General features: G+C 39.1%; 2 protein-coding genes across 2 annotated transcripts in view; one reads left to right on the forward strand and one right to left on the reverse strand.

The window, feature by feature from the left end:
• LOC142340818 (RNA-binding protein 25-like) overlaps positions 1 to 13,325 on the reverse strand; it is a 259,293-nt gene that overhangs the window by 71,799 nt on the left and 174,169 nt on the right. The gene's annotated exons all lie outside the window — the stretch shown is intronic.
• LOC142340811 (uncharacterized) overlaps positions 3,484 to 13,325 on the forward strand; it is a 36,305-nt gene continuing 26,463 nt past the window's right edge. The window contains exons 1-2 of the mRNA XM_075391541.1: positions 3,484 to 4,221; positions 4,692 to 4,926. Of these exons, the coding sequence (XP_075247656.1) occupies positions 4,833 to 4,926 (94 nt within the window). The 5' untranslated portion in view covers positions 3,484 to 4,221; positions 4,692 to 4,832. The remainder of the gene's footprint in view (positions 4,222 to 4,691; positions 4,927 to 13,325) is intronic.

Below are 13,325 nucleotides of genomic sequence, written 5' to 3' on the forward strand. Positions count from 1 at the left end.
CAGCAAAAATTTCCTGAAAGATGCAGAAACTAAATACACAAAAAGTTTAGACAGACTTGGTCAATTTGCTCTCACCTCTCCTCAGAATGCCTATGCATGTTTGACGAAGGGGGTTCAACAGAATTAGAGCTTCCTCTCGCGTACTACAGCTTTCATGGACGGGGTTTCTGGACAAGGTGGAGGAGCGGCTTGGCCGAGTCATATCGAACATCGTCGGCAAAGAAGTAATTCAAGAGGAAAGAGAATTTTTTTTCTCTCTCTCTCTCAGAACATCGCCCTCCCACAAGATCTTCAAAAAAATCTTGAGCAATCAATTGAATTCTCAAGACCATTGGCGTCATTCAATAATATTCAACAATGTGAAGTCTCAGACAGAAAGCAGACAATCAATATGAACTCATCTCAAAACAATCCAGAATCGAAAACAATCTACCAGAAATGAAGTATACCAGCCAGCTGGCCTCGGAGAAAGGAGCATGCAGCTGGCTTAACGCGCTTCCGTTGTCAAAACATGGTTTGATCTCACGAAGACAGAGTTCCGTGATGGAATAGCACTTCGCTACACCTGGGAAGCGAAGAAACACGCCAGCCATATGCTCATGCGGGAAAGAATTCAGCCTCACCCATGCCCTCCATTGCGCCAAAGGCGGGTATACGCACCTACAACACAACGAAATTAGAGATGTGTTTGCAAACCTGATGGATGACGTTTGCCACGATGTACAGATAGAGCCAAAACTTCAGTCGCTCGAATGAGAAATTTTCTCGAGTAATTTTTTCACCAATGATGATGACGCTCGACTGGACATCAAGGCAAACGGTCTGTGGGTCTCCCGCTTTAACCGCACTTTTTTCGATGTGAAGATTTTCAACCCTCATGCGAAGAGCTGCCCTAAGACCATAAAAGATGCATACAAATATCACGAGAGCATCAAGCGAAATAAGTACGAAGAGCGAATTCGCGGAACTGAACACAGCAGCTTCAATGCACTGGTTTTTGCTTGTTCGGGTGGTGCAGGTGGTCCATCAGCATCACGCGTTGTGAAACAACTCGCAACAGAGATCAGCGAAAAACTCGGAGAGCCGTACGCCGACACTATAAGCTACATCCGAACGAAAATCAGCTCCGCACTTCTGAGGAGCTGTGTTCTCTGCTTGAGGGGATGTCGTGCCCTCAAGCCTCGTGTTCTCAGTGAAACTGCGATTAGCGCCGTCGTGGAGGAGGGAAGGCTGCGCTGAGTGTTTGGCTGCTTATCTTTATTCCTTTGCTTACTCCTTGATGTTCCATTTTTATTTTAATCCTTCCATTCCAGTTCCCTATGTGTGCTATATATGTATATATATATATATATATATATATATATATATATATAAATATATACAGATGCTTTCCTCTCCACTTGTTAGTTATTTTTGTGACTGGGCCGTCTTTACACTGTCTGGAGGGGAACAGCTTGTAGTGCAGCATCCGGCTACAAAGTGCTACTCATCATGCCCCATTTTTTGACCTACATCCAATGATGCCGGATGGTGTACACGGCCCTTTATTGTTGTTGTTAAAAAAAAAGAAGTAGAGGAAAAGAAGATGAAAAAAAGAAAGATAAAAAAAGTGCTTTTAGTTTAGTATTAAGAAAAAATAAAAAAAACAACAACAATAAAGGGCCAAGTACACCCTGCGGCATCAATGGATGTAGGTCGAAAAATACGGCATGATGAGTAGCACTTAGTAGCCGGATGCTGCACTCCAAGCTGTTCCCCTCCAGACAGTGTAAAGACGGCCCAGTCACAAAAATAACTAACAAGTTGAGAGGAAAGCACCTATATTTATATAGCACACATAGGGAACTGTAATTGAAGGATTAAAATAAAAATGGAACATCAAGGAATAAGCAAAGGAATAAAGATAAGCAGCCAAACACCCAGTGCAGCCTTCCCTCCTCCACGACGGCGCTAATCGAAGTCTCACTGAGAGCACGAGGCTTGACGGCACGACATCCACTCAAGCAGAGAACACAGCTCCTCAGAAGTGCGGAGCTGATTTTCGTTCGGATTTAGCTTATAGTGTCGGCATACGGCTCTCCGCGTTTTTCGCTGATCTTGGTTGCAAGTTGTTTCATAACACGCGATACTGATGGACCACTTGCACCACCCGAACAAGCAAAAACCAGTGCATTGAAGCTGCTGTGTTCGGTTTCGCGGATTCGCTCTTCGTACTTATTTCGCTTGATGCTCTCGTGACATTTGTATGCATCTTTTATGGTCTTAGGGCAGCTCTTCGCATGAGGGTTGAAAATCTTTACATCGAAGAAAGTGCGATTAAAGCCTGAGCCCCACAGACCGTTTGCCTTGATGTCCAGTCGAGCGTCATAATCGGTGGTGGAATTACTCGAGAAAATTTCTCCATCGAGCGACTGAAGTTTTGGCTCTAACTGTACATCGTAGCAAACGTCATCCATCAAGTTTGCAAACACATCTCTAATTTCGTTGTGTCGTAGGTGCGTATACCCGCCTTTGGCGCAATGGAGGGCATGGGTGAGGCTGAATTCTTTCCCGCATTAGCATATGGCTGGCGTGTTCTTCTCTTCCCAGGTGTAGCGAATTGCTATTCCATCACGGAACTCTGTCTTCGTGAGATCAAACCATGTTTTGACAACGGAAGCGCGTTAAGCCAGCTGCATGCTCCTTTCTCCGAGGCCAGCTGGATGGTATACTTCATTTCTGGTAGATTGTTTTCGATTCTGGATTTTTTCGAGATGAGTTCACGTTGATTGTCTGCTTTCTGTCTGAGACTGATCTTGGTTTGTTCTACTTCACATTGTTGATTATAATTGAATGACGCCAATGGTTTTGAGAGTTCAATTGATCGCTCAAGATTTTTGTCAAGATCTTGTGGGAGGGCGATGTTAAGCCCACCCATTCTGAGAGGGAGAGAAAAAATTTCTCTTACCTCTTGAATTACTTCTTTGCCGACGATGTTCGGTATGACTCTATAGTGAACTATAATGTATGACATGCTCATAAATTACATATTAAACGCATAATTCGAAATTTTCACAAACAAATAGGAGAACAAAAAGAGATGGTTACTAATAGTAAACCGGATATTAACAATATAGAGAAAGCATCATAAATATTGATGGGAATCATCATGGAATTTAATCTTGACGGGACACGTCAAGGAAAGTTTGTTCATGACGGGATTCGTCAAGCAGGTAAACCTGTTATCTGTTAGTATAACTAACAGGGACCCGTGCGGTAGAAAATAACTACGAGAAAATCCCATAGATATTAACGAAAATGGGTAAAAATAACCTAAGATTAATTAACCATTGATAGGACTGAAACCAAAGAACATATTCAAAACTAAATCTTCACAAAACTTCTAATATTTACAAGCAATAAACCTAACTTTGTATTAAACTGATTGTACATTTACATCTTCACCCTTCGAAGACTGACATGAAATCAATCGAGAAGATCCAGCAAAAGGCAACAAAGTGGATATGCGGTGGAAACGACGAATACCATCAAAGACTCGAAACACTGAAAATACTCCCACTCTCCATGTACATGGAAATGCACGATGTCCTCTATCTCCTCTCAATCCTAGAAGGCAATTACTACGTCCCCGAAGACAAACTGCCAAAGCGAAAAGAAAACGAAACAAGACAAAAGCAGGAATTTGAACTCCCCAAACTCCGACTACATAAATCAGACGAAAATTTTTTCTTCAGAGCCACAAAGCTATTCAACATCATCAGTAGGACAACGGAGAAGCCAATGACGAAGAAACTTCTGACAGAGATGTACCAAAACTATTTCCACAGAAGCTACAACGAACTCGACAGCTGCACCTGGAGACTTCTATGCAACTGTGGAATCTGCAAACCAATGAAAAAACTCGTGCCAAACGAAAACTGAAGGGTTCCACACCCGAGGGCTCCGACCCTAAAGACTCTCCTACTACTACTACTACTACATCTGCTCTATTAAATTCAAGTCTGAAACTTGGAAAATTTTCCTCGGTAACTCCGAGGTTTAAAGTGCTTAAGAATAACATCCAACCCAAACCGTAACCGTAGACAGTGCACGGATATTACAACTCGGCCAAGCCGCTCCACCTTGTCCAGAACCCCGTCCATGGAAGGTGTAGTACGCGAGAGGAAGCTCAACTTCTGTTGAACCCCCTTCGTCAAACATGCATAGGCATTCTGAGGAGAGGTGAGAGCAAATTGACCAAGTCTGTCTAAACTTTTTGTGTATTTAGTTTCTGCATCTTTCAGGAAATTTTTGCTGGCCTCAGAGCTTCCGATAATTGGTCCCAGGACTCGAGCGCCCTGTGTGATTTCCACATTTGTGCCTGCAAACACATTTGACGCTTGGCGCTCGCCTCCTGGCTTAATTATCAACTGACACTTCGGAGGATTGACAAGATATGTCATTAAGAGAAAATAGTAACATTTATTAAAAGTCGGGGGGGGGGGGAGGTGGGAAGTTGGGGTCTTTCCCATTATAGCCCCCCAGCTTAGTGGTCAGATAATCTATAGGGAACTAACCATTCCCATGGGCTGATACCATAATCCCTAACTACTACTACTTCACAATTTGTGTTCACTGTGAACTCTCGTTTCGTTAAGCTTCTAAACGGTATTCGAGCATTATTTAAAACAACGTTGAGTACTGTTTTTTAGGTGTAATAATGACTACTCAAAGACTTGATATATGTGATACAATGATCGAAGACAGTTGGAACGACCTTGATTTCATGGCGGTTCTGAACGAAATATCAGCGACTGCTGGGGTCTCTTGACGATGAAGCAAAAAGCAATTTTATGTATTATTCTGGTCAACGAAATGATCAATTCCAGTACTGCAACCAGATGGGCGATGAGCACTCTCCGTCATCTGGTAGTTGGTCACCAACAAGTAAGCAATCACAATCTTGAGAACCTCCTTCTGAAAATGCGGAGATGTTTTATAATGTTACTGACAGCAGGTCCAAATTGTAGTCTCATGCAACGTTTTTTTGTCTTTTTTCACGGATAATGAATTTTTTTCTGCTCAATTTGCTCTGGGAATTAATTGCATTAAATACGATGTTGAACATTTTTCGCACATAGCTTTAATTTTAACCCAAAATCAAAACTTGAGATCTATCTTTCAATTTTTTTTAGATCTATCAAATCTTTCAAGTGTGGCATTGTAAATCGGTTTGACTGAAGAGGGCAAGGAGCTCCTATTCAAAGGAGATGAGAACCGAATTGGAATGAAACTTCATTTTTAATGCTTCCACTAAACGAGGGATGGTCTTACATATTATTACTCCCACATTTCAGTGCCCCATTCGAGACCAGTTGACTCAATTTTGGGGTATTAATTGCTCATAGGCCTCTGATAAATAAATTACAGGTTTTTGGTATTGGAGGAAACTTCCTTAAAATATTCTCAAGTTACTTGACAAACCGAAAACAATTGTAGAAGTTAATGAAGCCGGCTCGGAAACAACTGAAGTAATAAGCGGAATGCCCAAAGAATCGCTAATTGGGCCTTTACTTTTAATTATCTATATTAATGATCTGCTGCAACAAGTAGAACAATGTGAACCATTTGGCTAAGCTGATGATTATAAACTTGTCACAACCGGCAAAACTCCAAGCCGTTTTTGACAAAATAGAAATTTGGTGCAAAGAGAACAAGATGAAATTAAATGAAAAGAAATGTTACCTTTTACCTATCAAAAAAAAAAAACAACAATAATCTTAGGCTGAATGGCAAACAATTCGAGTCAGAAATTGAACAGAAAGATTTAGGTGTGGTAATATCAACCAAATTCACCTGGAAATCTGATTGTGAAAACCGATGCACAAAAGCCTGGAAAGCTTTTTTCTCCTGAAACGAAACGTCTCTACCAAGTCTAATTTAAAAGCAAAATTAAAGCATATGCGGGATATGTTGTACTGGTATTAAGCTAGGCTTCCCAGGTCTGGTGTGCAAACAAAACTGAAATGAATGATCTTGAAAAAGCATGCATCTCGTGTACCACTAGATGCATTCTCTTAATTTTTGTCGACATAATCAAAGGTAGAGACATCGTCTTGAAGAATTTCGTTCAAATCAAAATTGAATCACAGTTTATGAGACCATCAAACAAAAAATGAATCATCAGATGAAAAAACGTGAAACAGAACTCGAAACTGAAAAATTTTAGTTGAAAGTTTGGACCAAAAGTTTGTACCCCCCGAAGGGCAGTTCGGAGCGATCAAATGTAGAAGCATATGGCTAGGGTTACATCTAAGCTATTAATGGATCCAACAAACAGAATTGCATCATATCCACAAGTGTGACTATTAGCTTTTCCATGGTGCAAAGGTGCATTTGTACATGGAGGCTAATATCTGTGTAAATATTTGCAGAAACCAGCTTAGACTTAAGTGAACTTTGGAAGAACTGAAACTCTGGAGAAACAACTTCACCGGTTTATATTCTGAATTCTATTGCTATTATTATTATTTTTTCACGCTTCATTTCTTCATTTTGAGCGATTTCAATTTCTCTCATGCTGAAATGGTTTGTTGCTAATATAAAAGCTATTGTGAGCGGTTGAGTATTAAAGCCGTTGTATCTTAGTGGCAATGATGTCAGAGTGCTTTCCTGGTGTTCGCGTGTTAGAACTCCTAAGAAGTCGGAGTTTTCGCACCCGTTAAAATTTTCAAAGCTGTACGCACCTTGTCGTTGGAGAGCAATTCATCCGACGTTTTGCGGTTTATGTTCTTTAAATTTCTTAAAAATGAAATGTTCTTAAGACCAGAGGCAGCTAAGCAATTCATTAATAGCTGCGATAGCCGAGTTATGATTGGCCTTTTCTTCGTAATTTATTTCGTCCTTTTTTTCTGGCACGACTTGTGACGCCATTTTCACATCAAATAAACTTTGTTCATTCATTAAAAATTACCTCACTCTCAAAATGACCTTCTCTTTCTTTTAAGCTCACTTTTGTTTACATTGATGCGATGATATAGAGCCATTATGTTAATCTTACTCTCTTTGATGGTTAGCTCATGTAAGGTAGCTTCACATATAAGGCTAAGTCAAAGATCATATGAATTGGTTGACGTATTTTATTCTTTTTTTTTGAGACCAGAAGTCGCAAAGCGATTTTCTTGCAATCTGTCAGATATCTTTTAATTTTGGCACGCTGAAATCAAAAATGACTTCACGCTCATTATTTCAGTTGCTGAATAATAGTAGTAGGATGACAACAGCCGGGCTTATATGCGTTAAGAAGGATATAATGAGTTGTGCTAAGGAGCAGGCGAGGTGCAGGTTTTTCAGGGATTCATGTCCGTTGATGCCCCAACCGTTTCTCCACTCACAGCTTTCTGTTATCTGCCTCCCGCCTCTCTTGTCTTCTCGGTAGTTCTCGGTAGTTTCTCTGCTCTTTTAAATTTTAAAACTATTCTGGGTCTTAAACGATTCCGCGCTTTGGATCTCCTTGTTAGTTTTCGTTCTCTCTCTCTTTGTATCGAAAACATATTTCTAGCATTGAAAAGTCAATTTTCAAGATTTTGGTTTCCATGTTTTAATAACTATACGCTATTATCGTGGGACATAAAGTCAAGTTTTTTGCGGCAAATCATCTTTAATTTCCTTATTTAGCTATCTCGATTCCTCTTCTTGCTTCTCTCCTCATCTTTTTAATTGCTCTCGAATGAGAAGAAATTATTGTAAACTTGTCTTTTTCAATGCAAATTTTTCGCTTGACCGTTTTCCCGCATTTCTTGTAGAATGATCTTTGACTTCTCGAGTGACTGTTTCGCGCACTTTTTTCGGGTCTTTCCCATTAATCTTTGAGTGATTTCAATTACTCTCATTCCGAAATAGTTTCTTGCCCAAACAGAACCAATTGTTGGTGACGATGACAAGGCCCTGATAACCGAGTGGTTAATGCCTGTCGAGGTGACAGAATCGGACTCAGGAGGTTGGGGTTCGAACGCGACTTTGGTGTTGTTTTTGCGCCCATAAAGAAAAATTTATCTAGGCTACAGCCCTTTAATTAAAATGCCCCGTCCGTCACTCGAAAGCATTTTTTCCGACGTTAGTCGGTGTATGTTTTTTTTAATAGCTGCCGTCAGCCACGGGACGGCTATTATTTAGGCGGTACCCTTTTTTAAAAAATTCGCTTTACCTTTTGATCACGTTTTTCGTTTTACATAACTCAGATTTTCACTCGTGACTTCTGACTTACCTCACTAACTGTTTCAACTGAATGGATTTTGAGTTCTTTCACGCATTGAATTACGCAATGTAGTGAATGCAGTCAAAGTCAAAAGATCGAAATCAAAAGAAACGGGATCAACGGATCAAGCCCGGATATTAATAATAATTATTAAGCGTAATAGGTTTCTTCTTAGAAGCTGAATAAAGTATAGCTTTAGAATCTTACTGAAACTGCGCACTGAATAAGAACACTTTTTTGGAACTGAGGAAAAATTCTGTCAATTTTTATCTCTTCTTTTTTCTTTTTCTGTGTCAATCCCGATGTGCGTCAAGCGCGTCAACGACAGCTTTTTCGACAATCTGCCGACATGTTTTTTTTTCTTACATTTTGTCGGTGTGTGCCCGTGGCCCTCCTCTTCATCTTCGTCTGCTCATCTCTGTCTTCTTTTCAATCTATCTCATTCCTTTTTCTCTTTATTTCTCTCTCTCGAAATTATTGCTGGTCCTTATCCTAATAGTCTTTTAAGTAGTTGCTAAATGTTAGCAGAGCCAGCCAATATTGGACTCTTGCTTAAATTCGGCTTTCCGTTCCTTCATGCACTCTTTGACTCAAGTGTGTGCATTGCATTTTTTCAATTTATTGGAGTAGTTGTATTCAAGTGCATTTTTTTAAACAAATGATTTCTAGGTAAGCTGCTTACTTTCCTATAAGTTGCATACTTTTTTTAGTACACACTCTTATAGGTAAGATGCCTACTTTCTTCAGAGTTGGTATATTTAACTGAGGATATCGTACTCTAATTGAAGGTTGTTTGAGTGCGATTTGTTTTCGAGACGGAGTTCGTAAGTTGTCCAAATTTCTTTAAATCAAATTATCGCAGCAATTTTTTGATCTCCATTTGATATTTTGACTAAAGGTGTACAGAGCATTTCCAGCTGCTTTCTATCAATCTGCTTGCTATTTTGTTGCTTACATTTACCTATTTGTATACTATTATATCTGTTGTTCTTTTAAATGGCCTGCTTTTTTCGCAACTTCCACCGCCTTTTTTTTCAATTTCTAACAAACGAAGTTCTTGGCCATTGTATTACACCTGATGGTATTTCATGCAACTTTTTCCGCTACCAATTTTTCATCTGACTGATGAATGTTCCCGTATTTTTGTCCGGAGAAACGAAATAAACTGGTAAAGCCCGAGGAAGTTTCTGGGCATTTTTAGATTCCCACCAGTCTGTCTGGGATTCGCCGAAACTGTGCGTGAGACTTTAATCAATAGTGTAAAAACCATTTGTTGTTGATGGAGTCTCCATACCCCCATCAAACTCCCTCGCCATACTGCATTCCTTCCCTTATTGATATCTGCTGAGCAGCCGTATGTTCACGGGGTAATCAATGGGGGAGCTGTCTCGTCTCCTCGTCACTTTTGCACCTCGCCTCATCACACTTCTCTGCCTCCCCTTTACCCAAACAGGCTAGACTGCCTAAGCTTAAGGTAGCTGCAACAACCAAAGCCAGAAAATAATGCCAGTCGTTCAAGTGTAATTTATCCGACGCTAGTCTGTTTATTTTTTTAACGCTGATCATAAATTGTGATGAGCTGAGATAGAAGACATCGGTTTTTCTTACATACCCTCAGTTTTGAGAGAAAAACATAGGTGCAAACAAAAGTTCTTTGAACGATCAAAATCCTGTTTTCGGGCGGGTTTTCCAAAGTTTTAGGGTTACCTTTTGAAGTTTTTAAGAATAATAATAGTTTTCGGCAAGTTTGGGTACGGTTTTAGTATTGCGAAGCAATTGTTTTTTTTTGAGAAAAAAAATACAATTAAAATAACTTGAATTGTGCGTGGCCGGCGTAAATTCAGGGTGTAATGCACGTGGGGGAGGGGGGGTTGGGCCTTGTCATTTTTGACCCCTCATTCCCTCCCTCCCTCGTCCTCCTCCCGCTTCTACCTTCACCCACCCAGGCTACACTGCCTAAGCTTAAGGTAGCTGCAACAACCAAATACCAATTGTTCGAGAGCAATTTTTCCGACGTTAGTTGATTGATGATTTTTTGTAGTAGACCCCCATACCCCTCCTCCTACCTACCTCCGTCCCTCCTTGTCCTCGTCCTTTCCTCCCACTTCTCTACCTCTCGCTTCACCTAACCAGACTACACTGCCTAAGCTTAAGGTAGCTGCAACAACCACGCCAGCCAAATGTCAGTTATCGGCGTTAGTCGATTGATGTTTTTTGTTGTTTTTCTTGTTTAATGTCTTGATAATCTCCCCCTTTTGTCTCTAGGAATTTTTACTGAGCCTTTTTAGTCATTCTATCTGTTTTCAGCCTTTTCCCCTATCTTTACCAATCGCAATCCATTATTTTTTAATCTTCCCTTTTATGCAGTGTTTCTGATTCTTTTGAGGAGCTTTCAAAGCATTATTTGCGCTAGTTATTATTGTTCACGTTAGTTTTTGTCTTTGCTAGCTTTTTTCTTACTACGGGTGTCATTTTGCGATTGCTCGTTTTGTTCTTACGTTCTTGACATTTTTTGGGATTCAAATTACTCTTTCATTGAGAATATTAAGCTTTTAAATTCAATTAGAGACAGCTTACTACAAAAATTGCTTGAAAAGTGCCTCGAATTTATTTTCAATTTATGTAATTCCCGTTTTTGTTACGGGTATTTAATTATTTCAATGAAGTCGTTAGCCCAATTTCTCCGGGTTGAGGTAGAGTACTTAATATTATCGATCATTGCAAGTTGTTTGAGGGCAGTTTGTCCGGAAATCGCTTATGTTCCGTGATGTATATCTCAAACCTTTACAATCCACTTGATTACTTGATGAAAGATTTATGTCCTGTTTCGTTGTCTTGATTTCTTTGTGGCAGTATTTGTTTCTCTGTGTCCCCTCCAGCCTGCTTTTTTGCGCAATTCTATTTCTCTCTGCCTGGTTACTATTTTCCTCTGTTTGGGTGTCTACGTATTAGATGAGCCTTAGTTGAGCAATATATTATCAGTGATAAATTTTGCTTTATTTTATCCAAATTTGTTCAGACTTACTTCAATTTTTTTGGTTTTGTTAAATTTTTAAAATCTGTTCATTTTGTTTATTAGTTAACTGGAGTAAATTCTTTCATTCGCGTGTTTTTCTTTCATATGGTTGTCATTTTGATTACCTTGAGTCAGGATATCGCTCTCTAATTCTCTCTCTCTCTCTCTCTCTCTCTCTCTCTCTCCTGTCGTTATCATTCGATCTTTTTCTTTTTCAGCCTCTTTCCCTTTCTTTACCAATCCCAATCAAATATTTTTTATCTTCTTTCTATGGAATGTTTCTGATCTTTTTGAGAACCTTTCAAAGGGTTTATTGAGACAGTTATTTGTTCACGTCATTTTTGTCTCGCTAGCTTGTTTCTTGCTACGCGTGTCAGTTTTTGACTGCTCGATTCATTCTTATGTTCTTGACATTTTTTGGTATTCAAACTACTCTCTCCTTCAGAACATTAAGTAGCTAAACTCAATTAGAGGCAGCTTGCTACAACGATTGCAGTGAAAAGTGATGCTAATTTGGTTTCAATTTTTGTTTCTTTTATTTTTGGTACGGTTTTTAATTACTTCAATGAAGTCGTTAGCCAATTTCTTCGGACTGAGACAGAGTATTATATTATTGAGCTCTGCAATTAGTTTGAGGGCAATTTGACCGTAAGTCAAATATGTTTGGCGATGATTTGTCTCAGCGCATTTCAATCCACTCGTTTACTTAATTAAACATTCATGTCCTGTTTCGTCGTCTTGATTTCTCTATGGCAATATTTTTTTCTCTGTATCCCCTCCACCCTGCTGTTTGTGTACAATTCATTTTCATTCGGTTTCTGTCTGGTCACCTATTGCCCGCTCTTCGAGTATCTACTTGTTAGCTGGGCCTTAGTTGAGCAATCTATTATTAGTCGTAATTTTCGACTTATTTGTGAAGATTTGTTCACGCTTACTTAAATCTTTTTCGTTCGTTCATTTGTTTTTTCAATTCTATTCATTTTGGTCTTTCAATTAACCGTAGTAGTTTCTTTATTCGCGTTTTTCGTTCACAAGATTATTCTTTTTATTACGTTGAGCGGGGATATCGCACTCTAATTAAATAGCAAAATATTTAAAATAATTTTAGATTGTTTTGGAATACTCGTCTATGGAGCAGCTGCAGCTGCTTTCGTCATATTCGTCATAAGTTTTTTCAATTCTGTTCATCTTTTGTCTTTCAATTAACTGTAGTAATTTCTTCAATTCGCGTTTTTTTTCACGCCATTCTTTCACTTACGTTGAGCGGGGTATCGCACTTTAATTAAACAGCAAAATATTTAAAATAATTTTAGATTGTTTTGGAATACTCGTCTATGGAGCAGCTGCAGCTGCTTTCGTCATATTCGTCATAAGTTTTTTCAATTCTGTTCATCTTTTGTCTTTCAATTAACTGTAGTAATTTCTTCAATTCGCGTTTTCACGCGATTCTTTCACGTACGTTGAGCTGGGATATCGCACTCTAATTAAACAGCAAAATATTTAAAATAATTTTAGGTTGTTTTGTACTACTCGTCTATGGAGCAGCTGCAGCTGCTTCCGTCATATTCGTCATAATAGTTTTTTTACAATTCTTTTCATCTTTTGTCTTTCAATTAACTGTAATAATTTCTTCAATTCGCGTTTTTTTCACGCGATTCTTCTTTCACGTACGTTGAGCTGGGATATCGCACTCTAATTAAACAGCAAAATATTTAAAATAATTTTAGATTGTTTTTGACTAGTCTATGGAGCAACTGCCGCTGCTTTCGTCATATTCGTTTTGCCATATTAGTGTATATCATCGCTCTCTCTCTCGGCCCTCTTTTTACCTTTTCTCTCCTCTCATTTTTCCCTTGTTAGTATCGTTTCGTCGTCTTTCTTATGCGCTTTCGGTTAGATCTTTGTCCTTTTGTTTTTCCTTCAATTTTTTGTTATTAAATGCTCTGAAACAATTCTGTAGGATGGTCTGTAGCAATTATATTAGTCCTGTGGTCTCTTTTATGCGCTATTTTACTTGACCGATTTTTCGTCGGACCTTTTTGACTCTTCTTCCTCGAAAACGGGATAACAGGT

Source organism: Convolutriloba macropyga, chromosome 1 (assembly GCF_964194025.1).
Source record: "Convolutriloba macropyga chromosome 1, txConMacr16.3, whole genome shotgun sequence".
NCBI classification, from domain to species: Eukaryota; Metazoa; Xenacoelomorpha; order Acoela; family Convolutidae; genus Convolutriloba; species Convolutriloba macropyga.